At 51.7% G+C, this 21,982-nt stretch overlaps 2 protein-coding genes across 2 annotated transcripts; one reads left to right on the top strand and one right to left on the bottom strand.

Moving 5' to 3' along the window:
* On the bottom strand, nt 1–9,063 carry LOC122365694 (protein bric-a-brac 1-like). The gene is made up of 8 exons (XM_043337126.1): nt 9,039–9,063; nt 7,468–7,681; nt 4,529–4,660; nt 4,048–4,260; nt 3,250–3,649; nt 2,873–3,049; nt 2,415–2,503; nt 1–1,945 (listed from the first exon to the last, which is right to left on the bottom strand). The coding sequence occupies exons 2-8, from the start codon at nt 7,651–7,653 to the stop codon at nt 1,814–1,816; spliced, it is 1,329 nt and encodes a 442-aa protein (XP_043193061.1). The 5' UTR covers nt 7,654–7,681; nt 9,039–9,063; the 3' UTR covers nt 1–1,813.
* Nucleotides 9,064–9,360: 297 nt separating this feature from the next.
* LOC122365693 (apoptosis-resistant E3 ubiquitin protein ligase 1-like) lies at nt 9,361–21,898 on the top strand. Its single transcript, XM_043337125.1, has 14 exons — nt 9,361–9,403; nt 10,289–10,425; nt 10,685–10,841; nt 11,428–11,633; nt 12,088–12,302; nt 14,581–14,806; nt 15,260–15,429; nt 16,138–16,306; nt 16,611–17,461; nt 18,080–18,214; nt 18,538–18,726; nt 19,338–19,464; nt 19,732–19,867; nt 20,247–21,898. The coding sequence occupies exons 1-14, from the start codon at nt 9,372–9,374 to the stop codon at nt 20,347–20,349; spliced, it is 2,853 nt and encodes a 950-aa protein (XP_043193060.1). The 5' UTR covers nt 9,361–9,371; the 3' UTR covers nt 20,350–21,898.
* Nucleotides 21,899–21,982: the final 84 nt, after the last annotated feature.

Here is a 21,982-nt window from a genome sequence, read left to right as displayed (position 1 = left end):
GCCATTCGCAGATTTTATTGGTGAGAAACCAATGTTCCGGTGACGGGCGCACGGACACAATCCACAGTTGTCCCGGGGAGGTGACTACACATCCTGAGGGGCGGCCAGCGCAGCTCAATGACCACCTACTGACGGAACACAGCGGGTGCCGGGGTGCCCGCACTGCGCCGTATTCGACAGGAGACCCTCGTGCCGAGTCATCTATCACCGCACCTCCAGGGCGCCCGAGCCCCGCGGAGTGGGTTTACCGAGAGAGGGCAGACGCTCCAATCACCGTGAATTACAAACACTGACCGAATCCGCGCGATTGGTTAGTAAGTACGATCACAACAGGAATCTAGTACAGGTACAAAAATAAATACAAAAGCCAACAGCAGGACGTGGACGCTACACTACCTCGCGGTGCCCGGTGGTGTAGGGGGGGGGGGGGGGGACGCGGGGGGATACTCATTGTGCGTGGGTGGTCCCGATTCCGTGCAGGCTAAACCGGTAGTTGCAGGCACCGTCATTGGACTAATCGGAGTCTCCCACTGGGAGCAACACGTGAATCTCGGCCCGGGTCTGAGCCGCCAGTGTCACAGTGCGAGTCTAGGGCGGTACTGAACCTGCAGCCAGTGCCGCGGCCCAGGAGCAGCCGACATCGCGGACAGGAGCAGCCCCACGACCGGAGCGAACGGCCCAGCCTCGACACTAGCGGCTGCGTCACGAGCACAGTGTGAGTGCCCAGCGCCCAGCACCTCCGTCCAGCGGGAACACACACAAACTAAGGCCAGTAATTCACAAACGTACTGGCGGGCTGGCAGCGAGCGCTGAATACAGCGACGCGCCGTTGCATTCACAATTGAAAGCCTGTAAAATTTAACTCTGCCTACGTACACGCTGCATTAGTAAAACATTGCATGGATAATTTAGGCACCACAAGATGGAAAGTCAACAAAACAAACACAACACAACAGCTATCCTGAGTCAGACAGTAGTTAATTAGCCACCTCCAGGTCATCCACGCCGGCTGGCATGCCCTTCAAATCAATTTCCTAAACATTCACACTCACAATCACACATACACATATCGATTTATACACATGCTTTCATTGAACGCAAACAACATGATGAGCCTGCAATACAGCGGCTAGCCTCTGAATTGAAACTTAAATAAGGAGGGATCAATTAAGTACTCCTAATTTGTTTACGAACACAATCGTGTGATTAGCATGACCAGTGGCAATTAATCTGCGTCTCGTTTCAATCATTATATCAAACGGTACTCCCTTAGAGCAAGATAATAAAATCAAACCCACCTGAATTCAGGTCATTTCTCAAGGAAATAACTTCAAGGAAATGGCCGTAATTTTTTCAATTTAAAACATCTTTGGTACGAACTGCATTATGCTAATGACGTTCCCTGGCCACTCATTACTTCCCTAACAAGCTTCCGCGACTTGGCATGGGTAGTTCGTGTTACACACATCAGGGAACGCCCTGTTCAAGCGTAGGCTGCCTTCCTGACTGAACCAAATTTATATGAGTATGCCCCTCACGGCAAAGAGCACATAGTACCCGCCGATCGAGCTGATAGACTAGTCAGTTCCAGCAATAAATATCCATCATTTCTTTGGCAAACAATCGGACATAACGTGCGCCGAGTGGCGCCCAAAGACGCCATGAATATGAAGCGTGAAAAGATGTGGCGCGAAGCGAAGAAGGAAAGGGCAACATCGAAGCTACACTTCATCTAACCATTCTCGCGCACTCATCCTTGCGGTCAGCGCCGCCCTGCGGGTGCCCACGTCGGTTTGGTTTCCGGCGGCTACCGTCAGACGGCGGGCAGGGCTCCCCCGGCCTCGGACGGCGGTCCTTGCTGCGTCCGTGAGTAGGCGCTCCTAACGCCCGTCTTACGCATCCACGACATGATCCGGGGCAGCGTGATGTTATACTTGCGAGACGCCTGAAATGGCGAGAGGGCCGTGTTAAAAAATGGGCCTGAAAGCCACCACGAGTAATAATTCACCGATAGGACACGAAAATGTAGAATGTAAATGCTGTCTTCGCAGGAACATAAACGTCTTTATCAAGACACCTATTGGAGGTGCAGTCCAAAATTGCTTTAGTCCGCAAAAGTACAATGTTTCTATTTTATTATGCTGCTAAAACACAGTGTTATAAAAGCACTAAGCAGGCTGCGACACACACACACACACAAAAAACACACACACACATAGTACACATAAGCGCAAGCGTCATACCATCGTTCATCAAAGAAGCGACAATTGTTTTCATCCAAACTACCTTCGAAAGCGACCGTTTTCTCCCCAGGGCTCTGTCGGGTAAGGCAGCCCCCCCCCCCCGTAACTCGCTACCATCAGCATCCCAATAGCACCGCCAGCAGCCGCCCCGCGTCGCCCGGACATACATACCTTGGAGGCGGTGATGGCTCCCGACTCTATCTCGGAGAGAGCACTGCGCATCTCCTGGCTCATCATGTAGGTCCGCGGCTTCCGCTTACCTGAAGAACACAGCGGCTCGGTTACATGGAAGTGCGCGATACAGTGGAGAGGTGTTTACTTCACGTGGGTGCGTCTAACTTACGTCATAGTGCTGCACTTCGAAATTATATAGGCATGGCGCAAAACACCGAATGTGATGTAATCGAGCACAATGAGGTAACCACTTTCTCGTAGTTTTCAGGCCATAGGATATGCATTTATTATGAAAAGAAGACGCGCACTAGTCATTAAAAATGATCCAGCAATGTATATTTCAGTGGCATCCATTCTAAAAAATAAATACCGTCTCTCTCATGGCTCCCGTTCCCGAACTAACCAGTCATGCCTACATGTTACCAACTGCCCCCTCGCCCTCGTCCCTCACTCACCGGTCATGCCGATACGACCGCGCGCCTTGACGCCCTGTCGGCGCATGTTGAGGTACAGGGTCGGGATGGGCACGTCAAACTCGATCGAAGCCTCTGCCACGGTCAGCTCGCCGGCAGCGATTCGCTGCACCGCCGCCTGCACGTGCGGAGAGTGCGACGTGTTCCTCTTGTACCCGCCTGCCGGTGACCGAGACAGAGTTACGGACTACGGAGCTGTGTGCAGGGCTGGGTGTAAGAATCTTCGTGAAGCGTTCATAATTACATCATAGGAGAGACGCAATACTGAAAGCTCCATGGAGTCTAACTTGCATTATATTCATGCAATAAGCCTGTCACGCTTTATCACGCTTATCGTCCGCTTTACGGCCCGTACTCACCGTGTGAGGACGGCTCTGATGTCACGCCCGGCGGGCGTACGGCGGTCTCCGAGCCCTGAGCTGGTGCTGGGCCGGCCACCGGTCCCGGCCCGGCCACTGGCCCCGGTCCACCCGCCGGCCCAGGTCCAGCTACCGGTCCTGACCCAGCCGCCGCTCCCGGCCCGCTCAGCGTCACCTCGGCCGGGCCGGGCGCGCCGCCGGTCCCCGGCAGCAGCGAGCCGTGCTGCTCGGCCGGCGGTGGCGCCAGCCTGGTCTCGGGGGCCAGAGTGACGGACATCTCTGCCGTCGGCGGCGGCGGCAGCGGCGTCTCGGCCACCGGCGGGCTGTCGGCCGCGCCCACAGAGATCGACAGCAGCCGGGTCACGTCCAGCGGGTCTCCGCCGGCCGCCGGAGGGGGCGTCTGACGACACAACGGGGAACGCAGGCCGCTCAGGAGGCGCACAAACACCAGAGGCGGGGTCATTACATTAGGAGACAAGACGTTTCCGAGGAAAAAAGGCGTTAGTTAGGTACAAAATACGATAAAATTATTACAAGACTAACCTAAATTTCAACAAAGAACTGTTAAGATGAAGATACATCACACACTACGAAATCATTACCTGACACGGTACATGAAATGGGGAACTCCACGTCATAAATTATATCAAGCACAACAATCAACATACATCACCGTGTACAGTTCTCTCAACTCTCAACAACCACCTATAAGTTCTCTCAACTTCCATGACCACCTATAACTGCACAGTGACCCCTAATTATTAATCGCCATCCTCCACAACCTTTATCCTGGCTCACCTGAGTGTCCGCTAGCGGCGCGTGCCCCCCGACCGGTCCGTCGTCCCGCTCGGCCTGCCAGGGCGCGCGGCTGGCCAGGGCCGCGGCCGCCGCCGGCCGGTGCTCGGTGCGCCGCGCGCCCTCCGCCTCTGCCTCCTCGGCCTCCTCCTCGGAGCTGCTCTCTCCGTCTGCCGGCAGCCGCACCAGGCCGCGGATCTGCAGACGCTCCGCCGCCTGACGAATGGAGCGGACGCAGACCGTCAGAGACGGGAGAGGCGGAATACGACAGACGAGGTGCAGTCGCGAATTACTTGATCGCTTTAACAGTAATGTATAGAATTGGTTGTTCATGGAACCATAATTTACGATCCCAGCTGTCGAGACTTCCAGGTCGACGTCTCTGCAAGATAACTTTACTAATAAAATGTTTGGGTAGGACTAGCCCAGCCAGACCTCACACTTTCCACAACATAGCTCCGTGGTCCTAATGGTGCGCCCCTACCTTAAGCAGCGACTCGAGCCGGCCCTGGTCGATGGTGGCCTCGCCGCAGTACATAAACTCGATCAGCGTGCGCAGCTCGGCCTCCGTGACGTCACTCAGCATCACAATCGGCGTCTCCTTGGCCGGTATTTTCTGTGGGTGCAAAACGGAGCAGTCAAAGAAGGCAAAGCAGGGTGTATGAACATACAAAATGGTAGAAGTCATAAGAGTGGATGGGCGTTAAATTGCTTTGAAGCCTAGATGACCTCTGAAGTTTCAAAAGAAGGGTGGATGAGCACTGACCTCAGAAAAAAATATTGTGGCTAATGATCATTGATCATGTGTTTGTGGAAGCATGCATGGTAGACAATGAAATAGGTAGCAACAAATCAAAAATAGGATAACAACCTAAAAAAGTCATTTGACATGATAGCATGATGAAATCACAAGAAATAAATCATATCAAAACAACTAATGCAGTCAGCTAACCATTCTTGGCCACAAACCAGTTCAGAACCACCATCCTGCAGACTTGTGCCAAGGTCCCAAAAAGATCCGAGATCCAGGGTTCGCAGAGTCCAAGGTCTGGGACCTTGATGGATCCTGGACCTTGCATTGTCATTTTTGTCGCGAGACCTTGGAAACCCAGGACCTTAAAACATCCATATGCCGTGAGACCTTGGAATCCCAGGACCTCAACATTTGCATATGTCGCGAGACCTTGGAATCCCAGGACCTCAACATTTGCATATGTCGCGAGACCTTGGAATCCCAGAACCTCAACATTTGCATATGCCGCGAAACCTTGGAATCCCAGGACATCAACATTTCATGTGACATGAGACCTTAGAAACCCAGGACCTCAACATTTCATATGCCGTGAAACCATGGAAACCCAGGGGTCAGGACCTCAAAATTTTGGTATGCTGCAAGTCTCTGCAGAATGCAGACCTTCAGTCCCAGTTCTATTATTTGTCATGGGATCTTAAGAGAACGGTCTGGACATACACCATCATTTTGTTGAGGGACCTCAAGAATCCTGGAAGCTGGACCATGAGGTTTATGTTGCACATGGGCCACTAAGGACCCTGCACTAGGTTTTGTCTGTAAGCACTTCAATAAATATCTATGGTTGAGCGACCAGCTGCAAGGGGCCAAGATAGATACATGAAGAGAAAACGAACCAGACAGTGTAGACATATATAGAGCCAAATCGTTGTCATGGCTGTGAGGCAGAACTAGAACAAGAGACCTGGTAGCTTTTTACATTATCAATGCAATGTTATGGATTATGAAACTGTCAAACAGTGGACAGTGGTGGTTTGGAAAGTTCTTTTCTAATCTCACCTCACATATTTTCTGGGTTGTGCTATGCCGGGCTTGAAGCTACTTGGAAGCTAGGTACCCACTGGACCAAGTAGGTGTCAAACTTATTTGTTTTGCAAGTCTGAGTCATCAAACCACCATTGAGCAATGAGCATTCAATATAAGCAATGATTCCATGACAGTTCAACTTTTTTATTAAGCAGGTTTTCGTCGGACAATTTTTCGTCTGCAGATTTTCGTCCGCAGACTTTCGTCCCTTACTTTCGTCCAAGGCTATATAAACCTTTCGTCTATGCATTTTTTTCGTCTGTGCATTTTTAAGTCCGCGTATTTTTTCGTAAGGTGCATTTTTCCGCCTCGTCCAGACGAAAAAATGCCGGACAGAAAAATACTCAGACGAAAAATGCACCAGATCAATTCGTACAGACGAAAAAATACAAGACGAAAAGGTCAGACGAAAATCTGCCGACGAAGAACTGTCTGACGAAAACATTGTCAGATGGAATTTTGTTCAGAGCCTTCAAGCTAATGTGAATGAACAGTAAGTAAGGTTTGCGCTCGCTGATACTCTAATTCTATTGGCTCAGTCGATCAGTTTTTCTGTGAGCGCTCGCGCAAACGAGACTTAGAACATATTTGAGTTTTTATCCTAGGTATTATGATTATGTAACTGAATGTGCAGAAAATCGAAAGCATATACCTATCCAATTCAACTTTTCCATTTTTATGAAGCCTGTAGGTTTTAATTCTGGTTTTTTTGATATTGCCTGAAAGAATACTTGAATGTCTGTCTTCAATAACTGCAAGGTGCTATCCTTCATTCCTACTGATCAGGTAAGATTGAATTGAAAAGGACATGACAATACAAATTGCAAGGTACCTATTACCTACCTATATTTTTATGAATTTGTCAGGTTAAAGAAGGAGAAATTGATATAATGATTCATTTTTAACTTGTGTTGAAGCTCCCCCTACCTATGTTGGTTAATGATAAAACCACCACAGTCCACAGGTTTCAGTTTGCATAGGTTCTGCCCCTTTCAATGTTGCTGGGCATCCGTTGGCAGAATATTTAGAAGTATGTCTGCTCATCAGAATGTTAGTTTGATTACGTTCTTGTTGTGGGACCCTGAATACTTTGGATCCTGAGATGTATTCTTGCCGTGGGACCTTGAGGACTGTGGACCCTGAAATTCACACTTGTCGTGGGACCCTAGGGACTGTGGATCCTGCAATGCATTTTTGTCGTGGGACCTTGGGGACTGTGGACCCTGCAATGTATACTTGCCATGGGACCTTGGAAACCTTGGATTCTAGAAATTGGATTTGCCGTGGGACCTTGGAAACCTTGGATTCTAGAAATTGAATTTGCCGTGGGACCTTGGAAACCTTGATTCTAGATATTGAATTTGCCGTGGGACCTTGGAAACCTTGGATTCTAGAAATTGAATTTGCCGTGGGACCTTGGAAACCTTGGATTATAGAAATTGAATTTGCCGTGGGACCTTGGAAACCTTGGATTCTAAAAACTGAATTTGCCGTGGGACCTTGAGGATCCTGGATCTTGATTTTTGGTCCCGGCACAAGTCTGCCATCCTGGGTGCAAAGAATTCTGCACCAGTGGGCCCACCCACCTGCAGAGTTTTCTCGAAGTAGGCGCTGCAGGAGGCCAGCACCACACGGTGCAGCTGAAACACCTCGCCGTCACAGGCCACCATTACATCACTGAACAGGTGACTGCTGAGGGCGCGCAGCAGGTACCGGTCCCAGTTCTGGCGGTACTTGTTCCATTTTAGAGAGAACTGCTGTGTAGAACCCATTGCGCTGGTCTGTATTGGTTTCAGCGCCCTGCAGATCAGAATCAGAATCAGAATGGGCAGGGCAGGGATGAGTGGAGTGTGGCATAGATATATTTATCATCACTTAATGGTAAATGTATTCATTTTAACAATTAGCTCAAAGATATGATTCGACTCATCAGTTCTGAATCAGAACTTCATTTAGAGCACACTATGACATTTTAAATACGCCTGCGCTCAGTTCATAGGTACTTTTTCCGCAGAATTCTGACTTCTGATCCTCAAGCTGAGTGTATCACAAGTAGATGATGAACCTGGTCCCAATCCATACATCACCATAAAAACATTTCCAACTAAATTGGTGTTAAATACAGAGCTGGGCAAGTGCGTTCCTTTAGTGCGTTCCTGCGTTCTTCCGTACGTACGCACCGCCCTTTTTAGGAACGCAAGAACGCAGGAACGCAAAGTTTTTCAAAGGAACACAAGTAAGAGGAACGCACCACATGAAATTTTGAAGCGTTCCTGCGTTCTTGCGGAACCACCCGAAAAATTATACTGCTGCCAATGACCTCTGTGTCAAATGTTTGAATCTCGAGTACGTATGTTTGCCGGTAGAGGCGCCACTTGTCGGTCGAATCGAGGAAGGCTTGCTTAGATTTAGTGGTGATGTTTACTATTCGATTCGGTTTCAGGCATTAAATGTGTAAAGATTTTTAGTGGTGATGTTTACTATTCGATTCAGTTTCAGGCATTAAATGTGTAAAGTAAATATGATAACTTTTACTAAGATACATCTTTTAACTTAACTATTGTTTTTAAGCAGGTCGTATTTTTGTTGAAAACCCTACGGATGATATTGGTAAAACGTATTTCAGATATTTGATTCGGAAAAGAGATGTCGAGCTGCTTTTCGGCCCCACGTCGCCATTCTCGGTATTCTGGGTATTCTGTGATCGATTCGCCCCGTGTTTGGTTGGGCCCGCGCCGCGTGGTTCGGCGGTATTTTTGAGGGAGGAACGCAGGAACGCAGGAACGCTAACGCACCGAGCGAAAAAAAATTGAGGAACGCTATTCCAGGAACGCACTAACCGCGGCCGGAGGAACGCAGGAACGCTAACGCACTACCGAAAATCGAGGAACGCGCCCAGCTCTGGTTAAATATAATATTGGTTCATTGAACATTGTAATTTTGATTCATCTTCCCATTCCCGGCCATTATCATGATACAGCCTTATCCTTGGCGGCACTCAGCATCTATGTAACAATATGCTGAAAATCATAATTTACCCGTGTCGATCGAAGTCACAAAATCAACATATAGGATCCGCGATAGTGAAAAAATGGAAACTTCGGTGTATAGGGCCTTTGAAATTGCCAGAAAACGAAAAAAACGAGCCGTAACATACCGCGCCACATTCGTAACCAACGAATCCTCCAAGGCCGTTAATATTTCTAACCTTTAGAAACCAATGTAAATTTTAGATTACGTCATCAAACTGACACAAAAAATAGTCACTATTTCGTAACATTTTAGTTACTTTCTTATTCGTTTGTATTTTCGAAAAGCTGTCGGTCCGAATACGTACAAATTAAGTCCAATTACAAATGTTTAATCAATATTTGTGTCGCTGCTCCCGTCAAACTCTTGATATAACATGACGTAATCATAAAAGTTTTGAGAAACACTGATTCGCATCCTCATTTGTTACCATTGGTTTGTTTGTTGTGGTTTGTTTTGGATGGGGTGTCTCGGAAGCGGAGGTTTGGAAGTGTGAGTGGGTGTCGTTTTTTTTCTCAAAAGTATAAGTGGTTTGTTTCCGAGTAAAGTTTGTTATTTATTGGGCGTTTAAGACAGAGAAAAAGGCAAAAACTGAACTCGAGAAAATCGAACATTGTCTAATATTAGCAAGTGAATTATTCTCGATTAATTGCATCCTGGTGCCTTAGAACTTAATATTACAACACTGAACAGTGGTGATGTCATGCTGGGGAACTTGTATTGCATTTAGATGCATTATCACCATGGACGACTGCTTACTGGACTGTGACTTGAGACTGACGCCCGACACTCGGAGTCTCAGACGACCAAGGTTCTATGTCGTCTGACCAATCCTTTTCCATAACTTCAGCCAAGCCCCTGCTGACCTTGAACGGGATTGGTCAGACAACATAGAATCTTTGCTGTCTGAGAGACTCAGAACGCGAGGTGATTTTCAGTTGGTTTGAAAAGAGTTCCTAAAATTTGCTGATGCATTGTGCCATCGTCAGGACAACTCTGGCCAAAGTAATAGTATGGGCAAGGTCTTCCAACTCTGGAGTGCTACGGCAAAGACCGGCTAACTGGACTAGAGCCATATTGACTCACTTCAACCCCTGTTCCGACAGTTTTCCATTTACACCAGTCCAAATCTGGCATCTCAGAGTTCAGGGACAATACCGACTTGAGCCAAACCAAATTGTTGGCTGGGTTGTGCCCCTGACTACTAATGAATAAGATCCCCCTATTGACATGTCCATAAACCCCAACAAACAGATAACTCACTGCTTTTGGGTCAGGTACCCACCTTAGCCATGAAGCCACGAGGACTGATGTACTGTGCCCCTAGGACCACTTCTTTGTGTTAATTTGTGACACCTTTGCTATTGTCTGCTTCAGGATGAAGGCATGGCTGGTAATAATTATCGTTAGCATAGTCACTTGGTGGAATAAAAAGCCACGATGGAGCTGGGATGAGTCCAAATGGCTCTCAGAGCATGGCCTTGGGAGATACGAGGAGCTGCTGAGACAGCATGGTAAGGGACTAGGGACATCTTGGAATGAAAGGATGGACCAGGTGCTCATAGAATCTCATATTGTCCCAATGTGCTGTCATTTGTTACTATTAGCAAATTTCGAACCAGTTTTTTCACAACTCGTGTGGATATATGAAGGAACAAGTCTACATTTGTAACACCCGCAGTCTGCAATAAATTATTTATTTTGCCATATAAGTGTACCATTTCGTTCGGTTCTGTAGTTCTGTTGCTCTAGCCTTTCTCCCTTGTGTGCCAGGCGTGAGTGGTCTGCTGGATTTCGCCGACGAGCGGCGGCTGAAGTCCATCCCGAGCGAGCACCGCGGTCCGCTGCTGGAGGCCTCGCGCCAGCTGTTTGACCAGCTGGTGCTGAACTTCTGGCTAGTGCGCCAGCGCCAGGACGACCAGGCCGACTGGTGAGACGCCCTGTCGAGATGTGATCCAACAGGCGAACTTTTAGTATGCGTGAGAGGTGCCACAACGTACCCCAGTTGCCCCTAACCTAATGGAAAGCTCAGGCTGAAAAATATGGCTCTGCAGTTTGTTAGGTATTAGTTATCCAGCATTACCTATATCGTATTCACTGGTCTCCGCTCTCTGCTCTTTGATTCGATATTCGATGTTCGATGCCTCTCGGACGACGAAGATTTTACGTCGACCGGCCAATCACGTTCCATAACCGCAGCCGAGCCCCCGCTTACCTTGAGCGAGATTGGCCGGACGACGTAGAATCTTCGTCGTCCGAGAGACATCGTTAGTTTGAACAATTCAGACTTGATAACTTTGGAAACTCATCTAATGTGCGACCCAAATGACAACCAAACCCCTATGTCTACATAAACTTCTTGGCTGTTTGGACTAAATGAAAATGTTTAGGTACCAGTACCTAACGCTCAAAATTACACTGTTGACAGCTGTATATAAACTGCACAGTACCCCGTCTCCACCGTTCCGCACCCTGACAGCTGAGTCACCACACCGCCGACCGGTCCCGCTCCCCAGGCTGCGGTCCCACGGAGTGACCTCGCTCGACCAGCTGTCCTCTGGGGCGGAGGTGGCCGACCAGCTCCTGGCGGGCCTGGCGGAGGCCGCTGCCCGGCTGCCCTCCGGACAGGCCGAGATGGCCGAACTCAAGCAGCAACTGCTGCAGGAGATGCGGACCTCGCGGCATGTCGTTACCCCCACCGGACCACGGCCGCTCACCTGGTGTACGTTAGTAAAATAAACAGCCCTAACTCGTAAACGCTCGTCCAGCATCCGTATTAGTTCGTAGTTGAATGATTTCATTACCTATCCTCGCCTGTGTCTTGGTTTATCATTGACATCCTAGCTGTGATTGAAACTATCCACTACTATTTTCCTTCCTTCGTCTATTCAGTTCCTCCGCCATGCGCTGTACATGCCTTCTTCCGTAGCCTTCGATTGTTTGTTTATGTCTGTGCTTGCAGCTGGGTGTAACCTTTTAAGCAACCTGGTGGCGCTGTCAACCTAGTCTGTATAACGGTTTGTGCGTACAGGGCGTAACCTGCTGAGCGGCCTGGTGGCTGTATAGACCGCTGTATCATTCCTTTCTGTGCGTACAAAGCGTAATGTCCTGTTTGGCGGTCTGCTGAGTACTGGCCCTATCGACCTTTGAATAGCCCCCCGTTTGTCTGCGTACAGGGCGTAACCTGCTGAGCGGCCTGGTGGCCCTGTCGACCATTCTCCTCTCTGACCTCGTGTACCGCTGGTGGCGGGACGGCGCCGACGGCCGCGCCATCACCGAGCCGCTGCGGCACACACTGACCGCCCTGCTGCAGCTCACACTGCGCTGCCACGTGCGCCTGCTCTGGGAGGACCGGCGCAGGGTCGGCGGCGTCGTCTCCCTGGAGATCAAGGTCAGTCAGGAGGGGGGGGGGGGGGGGGCTAGAGAGGGAGAGGGGAAGAGTAGTCGGGAGAGACTATTGAAAGAGTGATGTCTGAGGGGTTGTTGTGCAGAGCCCTGTTCGGTGTAAAGGTACAGTCGTGTACAGGTTGATGGTCCCCTACTCTTTATCCACCGGGTTCCTAGGGCTCAGCATTGGCAGCAGCCGCCTGGTACCGGTAGGCTGTGCCGCATGACCCGAGAGTGAAGCGGCACAGTCTACCCACGCCGTTTGACATCGGCTCGGGTCGCCGGGTGGAGCGCTTTGTAGACCAGCTGTCGCTTCAGACCAGCGCGGGGGAGGGGCTCGTCTCGGTGGTTGGCGTGGGCTGGCGAGTGGTGTGGGGCGTGTTGGTGGACCATGGGGGCTGGGCGGGTGTGTGTGGTCACTTGCTGCATTGCACATTTTGCGTCGCTTAACAATTGCATTCCTGTTTTTGCTAAGCAAAATGCACGGAAGACCCAGCGAATATAATTTGTTTGTGCATTGTGCAAAACGTGATTTGGCACGGTATCGAGGCAACCATAGGTCTTGTGCCACATATGTGCATGATATTTAGGCAATACGCTTATGAAAATGGTAGATTGATCGGATTGATCCTGGATGTCAATTCGTATGTTAAATGTCGACATGTATTAAATGAACGAATGAATGAATCAATCAACCAATCGACAATCGACATGTAGATATAAAACCGTATAAATGGCTCGCAACCACTAAAATCGAACCAGATCCTAACTCGGAAAAGTAGCCGGAGCCCCGATGAGGCTCGAACCGGGACTCCACTTTGAAAGTTTTGCCAATGATCCCCTCCATGGCCGAGTGGATTAAGGCGCCGGAACTCGACGCTTAGCCGGTAGTGAGAGCCCGGTTCAAGCCCCGGTGCGGGCGGCCACATTTAGCTCCTACGTGTAATGGCGTGCGTGTCTGTGGCAGGGGCCGCACAGAAGCCAGGTAACGTGAGTGAGCGGAGGGGGCCGTGTCCAGTCGTGAGGGCACGTTAAACGTTCGGACAAAATTCTGCCATACAGCTGGAATTGCGCGATCGGGTGGAGGGCTCAGGGTCAGCACAACAAGCTATGCTTAGTGCGGGCTCTGATTCCTCAAATCCACCCATTCAACCATTCGGACTAAATTTATAAAAAAAAAATGATCCATCATCATTCCACCAAGCTAGAGCGACCGGCTCCCGGAACCACAAAAACATTCATTGACTTTGCTGCCGACCTCCCGGCCCCGCCGCCCGCCCGGCCTGAGACTTTGCCCCGGCCGTGGCCACCATCCGGTGTAGCTCAGGGTAGGAGTGCTGGACTGTCAAACTGACCGGTAGTGCCAGAGGCCCGGTTCGAGACGCTTCGCGTGCTGGATGTTTATTTCTGTGTCCTGGGCTTTGCGATTAGTCCACTTTTCAGAAAGATTATTTGGTGACAGGTCTGTTTTCTTTCTTTGCTGCAATTCATGAGGAGACTTATGGACCCTTACCTGTCCTTCCGCACTCCACTTGGGAGATGGGTGTTTGAACCCCCCTGGGTTTTGTGAATATCTAAAGCGAATTTTTGGAGGGTGGATTACGATCGGTTCTATGCGACAAGTGACCACACACACCCAGCCCCAGGTCCGCTCACTCCCTCCCCACATCACCCCCGCCCCACACCACACTCCAGCCCGCCTCATCCACCGAGCCGAGCCAAATAGACAGGCCTGACCCTTACCCCCCCCCCCATCCCTCCAGCCGGTGTAACGCAGCGTCCGGTCAAATCGCTCTACCAGGCGACCCGAGCCGGTGTCATACAGTGTGGGTAGGCTGTGCCGCTTCACTCTCGGGTCATGCGGCACAGCCTACCGGTACCAGGCGGCTGCTGCCAATGCTGAGCCATAGGAACCCGGTGGATAAAGAGTGGCGGACCATCAACCTGTACACGACTGTACTCATCACCATCCCTCGCTTATGCATAACAAGGGATTTTTAATCCCATATTTCTATCAATGTTAATTGTTTTTATATTTTTTTTGTGATGCATCGACTCTTGATAAATGCATTGTCTAGTACACATTTTTTTTGCGATCTGTCCCAGTGTTCACACCTTTCCTTTCTTTCACATACTCTTCCCCGTCTCCTTACCATGTAATTAGTAATTGCTCGCTTACGATCGCTGCTACGACATCCACCTTCACACGCCCTCCCTCCCACTGAGTACTGGACACTGACCCCTCCTCTCCCGCTACCCCCCCCCCCCCCCCCCCCCCCCAGGTGGAGCGGGTGGACGGCCGGCCGTACGACCTCCGCTCGGACCCGGCCGCGCTGCGTGTCCAGGTTCACGTGCGCGGCGCGCCGGTGGCCTGTGCGCTGGAATGGCGCGCTGCCGACGAGGTGCGGTGCTCGTTTCCCGCCCGCGCCGCCGGTACCTACTGGATCTCTGTGATGTTGGCCGGACGACACGTGGCCGGCAGCCCGTACCGGAGACACTTTCTGGCGGGTGAGAGGTGCGGGGGAGGGACGCTGGGAGTGGGGAGAGTGAGGGAGCTACGAGGCAGAGGGTAACCGGCCGCTGGAGGTCCCTTGGGAGTTTGGAGAATAGTGGGTGGTGAGCAGATAATTTGTCATTTGAGGTAAAGATGTGCTTTTCGATTTTTTTTTGCTGCAGTTCTGTTGTTTGTGCACGAACCTTCTGAATTTCGCGTCGTTTCATTCGTATCTAAACAAGTTATCATTAGCCAACTGTGAGGTCTTCTCTCCTATTGCGTGATTGTCATAATGATTGTGTGGCTAGGCTTATTCTCTATGCCCCTTGAAGTTAAAAGCTCACTGCTAACTGCTAAGTGCACACAAATTAAAAATATTACAATTCTCATTTCAAAGCTACCTTTCGTCTGTGGAACGTCATTGACCCCTAAAACCAAACTCACCCCCCCCCCCCCGTCACCCACAGAGCGCCCGGACGCGGACCGGTCGCTGCTGCTGAGCCACAGCAGCACAGCCGTCATGACGCAGGGCCAGCCGCACAGCATGTCGGTGGAGCTGCGGGACGCCTTCAACAATCCCTGCGAGCCCGACGACTGGGAGCAGCTGCGGCCGCTGCTCACCGTGTCTGTCGAGGAGGTAGGGATGGGGAGGAGAGCAGGGATAGGGGTAACAGCTGCGGCCGCTGCTCACCGTGTCTGTCGAGGAGGTAGGGATGGGGAGGAGAACAGCTGGAATAGGGGTAACAGCTGCGGCCGCTGCTCATTGTGTCTGTCGAGGAGGTAGGGATGGGGAGGAGAGCAGGGATAGGGGTAACAGCTGCGGCCGCTGCTCACCGTGTCTGTCGAGGAGGTAGGGATGGGGAGGAGAGCAGGGATAGGGGTAATAGCTGCGGCCGCTGCTCACAGTGTTTGTCGAGGAGGTAGGGATGGGTAAGGGTAGGGGAGTAGACTGGGTGGACGGCATGTACTGGCGGCAGCTGTCGCGGCCGCTGCTCACCGTCTCCGTCGAGGAGGTGGGTGGGGGAGGGTGAAGGGATATGGAGGAGGACGGAAATGAATACTGAAAAGGGTGGAATGGAACGGAACAGGACGCAGGAAAAAGAAGGAATTGGACGACTAAGGTAGGGCACGGTTGAATTGAAAGGATATGAAGACTTAGAAGACATAGTTGGTACTTGGAAGTGTTAACAGAAGGACGCGGACAGGCCAGCATCATTTCTGAAATTTTAATTATGAACAGCCTGCTGCTGGACCGGTAGTCCTTTTTAGTTCTTTAACCCCGCGGGCTGTCGCTGTAGGTTATTGGAGTCGTCGGCCGTTCTGTAACCGTCGGATCTCTCCCCAGCTGGACACGGGCCTGCCGGTGGTGGCCTACGAGCACCTGGAGCCGGAGCTGGGCGGCCGACGCGTCGGTCTGCGACTCGTCCTCTCGCGACAGGGCTGCTTCAAAGGCACCGTCGCCTGGGACGGACGGCCCGTGCGCGGCGGCTGCTTCCATGTGGTGGTACTCAGCGGTGAGTCTTGGTGCTGGTTGGTTGTGAGAGCTGGTGCTCAGTGGCAGTGGTTGTTGGGGTTCTATGGTGATTTCTGGCGCTCTATCGTGGACTTAAGTTACCAAAGAATGGGAAAAGATGTGAAATGTAGCCTTGTCAGATATAGGATAGCTGATACCGCCACGTTCCGTAGAAATTTTAAGGCTGTTACACGAATATGTTCCATCAATCATTTTTCCAACAAGCCTTTGTCTTGTCTAATATATATCGTGCAGTGTATTTCGCCTCCATTGACCCGCGTTTTCGCCTGTCCTCTCGCGCGCAGCCTACCATATGACCTCCATCAAGAAGAACGTCTCGACGCGCAGCGTGTCGTTCTCCGCGCGGCTGACGTCCGTCGACGGCGTGCCGCTCAACAAGCCCAAGGACGTCTGGTGCTACGTGTCGCCCAAACAGCTCACCATCCGCGAGACGGTGTTCTTCTTCATCCCGCGCAAGCTGTACACGTTCCGGCTGTGTCCGAGCACCCGACTGACGCCCACAAACGAGCGGAACACCGCCTGCCTGCCGTCGGTGACGGTCTCGGACGGCTGTCAGCCCGTGGTGGAGCTGACGCTCTCACAGCGGGACCAGCTGGCCGCCACATTCACCCTGTTCCTGTTGAGAAATGTCGGCGGTAGTGAGACGTTCTCGGACCGGCGGCGGTTCTTTTACCGCGAGCTGGAGCTGACGGCGGCCGGCCGCTCGCGACGCCCGCTGGCGCTGCACGTGCGCCGTGCCGCGCTGCTGGAGAGCTCGTTGGACGCCCTGCGCGGCGCCTCGACCGGCGACTGGACGCGGCCGTTCGAGGTGCGCTTCGACTCTGAGGAGGCGCTCGACTACGGCGGTGTGCGCCGCGAGTGGTTTGAGCTGGTGTGTGAGGCGCTGTTCGAGCGGCGCGGCGGCCTGTTCGCGCCGCTGGCCGACTCGGGGGAGGGCAGCCAGGCGCTGGTACACCCGCGACCCGCCGCCCGCCGGCCGCAGCACGTCAGACTGCGCCACTTCGAGTTCGCCGGCCGCGTGGCGGGCAAGTGCCTGCTGGAGTCGGCGCAGGGCGGCGCGTCGCGGCAGCTGGTGCGCGCCAGCTTCACCCGCTCGTTCCTGGCGCAGCTGATCGGCCTGCGCGTCTCATATAAGGTGAGGGTCAGATATGGGCCCTGTTTCACCGGTGCTAGCAGCACGCTGCTATTACACCTGTCGTGTCAAATTGGGTTTCCATGGAAACATCAACAAACCATGACGCCGTCAATCTGTGTGATGTCATGAAATATTGCTGCTAACATCTTCACGGCCGTGCGATCAAACAAATGTTATCAAACACATTCAACGAGACAGCAACTCTGTTCCAACCGCAGCTCACGAATTACACGAAACGTCATTAGTGTGACCTCATCACATTATGTCAGCTCGCGCAATTTGATAGTAGCGTGCTGCTATCACCGGTGAAACAGGGCCATGGAAAAAGGGCTGTTTGTGATGTGCCATATTCAAGCTTCGGTCCTAAAACTATGGAGTACCAGCTACTTCAGTCTTCATTGCCGAACTCATAACTGGCGTGTTATTGGACGACTGATCGAAAATGGTGCTCTTATCACTTATTAGTCAGTTCCGCCTAGTCCTCTTTTGTTTTGCGCGAAGCGTAAGTGATATGATGTTTGCAGGACATTTTCCCCCTTCCCCTGCTCTCGCCTCTCTCCCCCTCTTATCCCTCACCTCTCGCTCACCTCACCCCTCTCACCCCTCACCCCTCGGCAGCATTTCGAGCAGGACGACCCGGAGTTGTACCGGACGAAGGTGACGCTGATCGAGACGTGTCCGGCCGACGAGCTGGCTGAACTGGAGCTCACCTTCACTGACGAGGAGTTCGGGGAGCGCGGCCAGCTGCTGCAGGTGAGGGGTCGGGCGGGGGATGGTTACTGTTCTACGGAGGTGTGTTAAATTGCCCTATTTTTACACTATATATAATACGCGGTGGAGTAGATAATAGCTGATATAGTGTTGTTATTTCCGTGAAACTGGGCTCATTTTTAGTATTTCACTACATATTTTGGAGGAAGATAAATCGAGCGATATGTTGTAGGATGATATTACGTATAAAATTCAAGCTAGGTATTTAACAAAGTGGTAAAGTGGCTGTTTGTTTTCATCTCAAGCTGCCCGTTCTCTGCATGACTCCACGTCTGACCCCATCTGCCCCGGTCCGTCCGTTTTAGACCGTGGAGCTGCGCAGTGGCGGCGCGCGCACTCCGGTCACCGCCGAGAACCGGCTCGAGTACCTGCAGTGTCTGGCCCAGTACCGGCTGGCCAACCGCTGCAAGCCGGAGGTGGACGCCTTCCTGCGCGGCCTCAACGACCTGGTGCCCGACAACCTGCTCGGCATCTTTGACGAGAACGAACTGGAGGTGGGTGCCGCATTCATTTCGGGACGTGGCAGGGTTTAGGTGCTGTGTGCAGCTGAGCACTAAATCTAGGGCTCTTTCCTGCAGCTCAGCCGAGTCGTGGAGCCGTGCCATACAGCGTCTTCGTTTGTCGGTGATGGTACAATACTACCCGGGCATTGCGTCACACATTCATACTGCATGCGCAGGCGTCTGCAGTTTTGTCCTTGTTTTCCCTATAAAGTTGACTTGCCTATGCTCTTCGAAATATGTTCGGGCGTTACTTAACTATTCGCGCTATTCGGACGTTATGTTCTCACATTGGCTCGCGGCTCAGTTCGCAGCTGTTGCCTGTGTTACGCTGAACTTCATTTGCTCTGACCTCTCTGTCCGTCCCCAGCAGCCGTGTAAATCTGACCTCTCTCCGTCCGCAGCCACTGATGTGTGTTGTGTCCGTTTGCAGTTACTGAGGTGCGGCAGCAGCGGGTTCAGCGTGGCCGAGCTGCGCCGTGTACTCTGACAGTGTGCTGTGACGGTGTGCTGTGACAGTGTGCTCTGACAGTGTGCTGTGACAGTGTGCTGTGACGGTGTGCTGTGACAGTGTGCTGTGACGCTCTCTATATCTCCGTCTGCAGTTATTGATGTGCGGCAGCAGCGAGTTTAGCGTGGCCGAGCTGCGCCGCCACCACACAGTCACTGACCACAACGCCGCCTTCGAGAAGGTGCTCGGCTGGTTCTGGACGGCGCTGGAAAACTTCTCCGGTCAGTGCCCTCACCCTCAGTAGGACCGGCAGTGAGATGTCAGGGGCGCCGGCTGTGTACCATGGTATTAACGCGGTTATTCTCTTGGGCGTTATTCTATCTGCTCCTCAATACTGAGGACCCGCACCATTGAGCTTCCGTCCCATATAAACTACTTTGCCGTTATGTGTAACATATCTGGCCCCTTTATACTCTACCTGACGTTGTCTTGTCTGTCCGACCTGGCCCTCGTATGCCCGTTGTTTGACCCATGTTCCCCGCCTGCAGCGGAGGAGGGCTCCCGGCTGCTGCAGTTCACCACCGGCTGCGCGCGACTGCCGGCCGGCGGTTTCGCTGAGCTGATGCCCAAGTTCCAGATCTCCAGCTACCCAGAGTTCGGCGCGCTGCCCGTGGCGCATACCTGGTGAGTGGGGCGGGGCGGGAAGGGGCGGATGGGCAGCGGTCGACCAGGCAGGAGGGAGATGTGCAGCTGGGGAGAAGTGCCTTACTTGTTAGCAAGTTATTGATGTTAGTAGCTGTATCGGTGAATGAGAAAGGTGACATGGGAATATTAGAGCGTCGCCTCGCAGTACGTATTTTTATGCATTTGCTCCGAATCTCGGCGTGATTCATACTATGACTTTTCTTTCTCCTGTGTTCGATTGCATTTATATTATGCATTTATTACAATTATTATCGAAATTTATGCTCCTGTTTACTTAGGGCGCTAACTGTCTTGACACGTTGCCTACCTGCGTCGAAATTAGATAACCTGCTTGACGACGTTATCTTGTCACGGTCAGTTTCAACCAGCTGTGTCTGCCGGACCACGTGAGCTACCAGGAGTTCGAGCGGGCCCTGCTGCTGGCCATCCGAGAGGGTAACGTCGGCTTCGGACTGTTGTGAGTCGCCTCCGCCGGACGGGGTTGCTACCGGAGAGCGACCGATGGGGACGCTCATTGTGTCTGTAGTCGCTGGGTCTCTATCGTGGCTGCGGCCGGAAAACTCTGGAGAAAATAGAACACAGAGGGATGACTCACGAAGGGAAATACTGCTGGCAAGGACACACGATGAACTGAGACTGCTACGCTATATCACAGTCTTCTCGGAGAAGCCGACCGTGGCTGAATCTTCATCAGAGGTGAATGATATTGGCGGATCGGGTGCGAATCACGTTTGGTACTGGGTGGTGGCAATTTCTGCTCAGGATGATGTGATCTGATTGTTGTATGGCACGCCATTCAGCATAAAGCTGAGACTGAACGGTTCCAGGCTGAACCCGAACTGAACTGCTACTATTTATGATTTATTAGCGTCGAACTAAGTTTATTACTGGTGTGTGGGAACTGGCAGCTGATATGATTGCGTGGGTGCTCAAACACGGACGAGAATATAGACAGGACATTATTTATGCGATGTGATAGTCACCGGACATGTAGTCACCGGCGATTGTTGTGAATGAGGTACTTAACCTAACTGTAGTCTTTTGCTCTGAGTTCTAGTCGCAGCTGCTTTACCTCCATTCAAAACTGCCGGGACCAAGGCGTGAACCGGTTGTTTTTGTATTTCGTGCTTTCGGGAGGGATGCAATGGAAGTGATGGTATGCATATCCTAGCAATGCAGTGTCGTGGTTCCTTATATTACGGCGGTGGGGTCAATGTGATTCTTTCTTTGTTAGACAGCCGTCACGTGGACGCGTAATAGCCGAAACTGAAGCTGAGAGGCTTGAGGCCCAGGCCGTGTATTAGGATAACAGATACTATATCGAAGTATGTATTCGCTGTGATCGGGATTGCCCTGCCGTTTGTGCCGCTGTATTGCCCACTGGTGTTACAGTGCTTCCAGGATGTTAAGGAGGTCTGCCATAATCTGGAGGTCACATAGAATGCGCTGCTTGTATGAATAGAAATGAATTAAATAGCAGCATGTGGCGTGGCGTCACATAGCCAGAGGACAGTATCGTGTGTATGGGAAGTGGAACTCTGCAGTATAAAGGCCTCACGCTGCAATTCGTCTGTGTTGATATGCTTTCTATCGAGTCGCGGGGCTGCTGCTATGTAGTATGACCTTTATAAGCATAAACTATGAACTCGACTTGTATGTACCTTGTGCAATATATCGAGAAACCATATCATTCCGTTGACCCGGGCCTTTCGGTATCGAATAAGGGGGACAGGCCACACTTCATTCTCATGTAAATTATGTCGGAAAACTGTTCCCTGTTAGTACGATTGTTCTGGTTTTAGTCAGCGCTGTCCTTTCTGTTCGCGCACGCATGCCTCAGTGGCTGATAAGTTGGTGAGAACGACGGTGGTGTGTGTGTGCTTGCGCCGCTCGTCTCTCTTCAGGGCTGCCCCCGCGGTGATACTGTGATAGACGCGCTGAACCGAGATAGCCCCGGCTGGGGCGACGCAGCTCGCTCAGACAGGTAAAATATACAGCCAGTGAACAGCGTGACATTGTTTCATCCCGCGACTTGGGGACTCTGTGACCGAACTCCTGAACCGTCCAGCGAACAGGAGGCATTAGCTGAGGGGA

Source organism: Amphibalanus amphitrite, unplaced genomic scaffold (assembly GCF_019059575.1).
Source record: "Amphibalanus amphitrite isolate SeventyFive unplaced genomic scaffold, NRLGWU_Aamphi_draft 000757F_arrow, whole genome shotgun sequence".
Lineage (NCBI taxonomy): Eukaryota > Metazoa > Arthropoda > Thecostraca > Balanomorpha > Balanidae > Amphibalanus > Amphibalanus amphitrite.
Note: the sequence above shows the minus strand (reverse complement) of the source record. Positions and strands in the feature narration are given on the sequence as shown.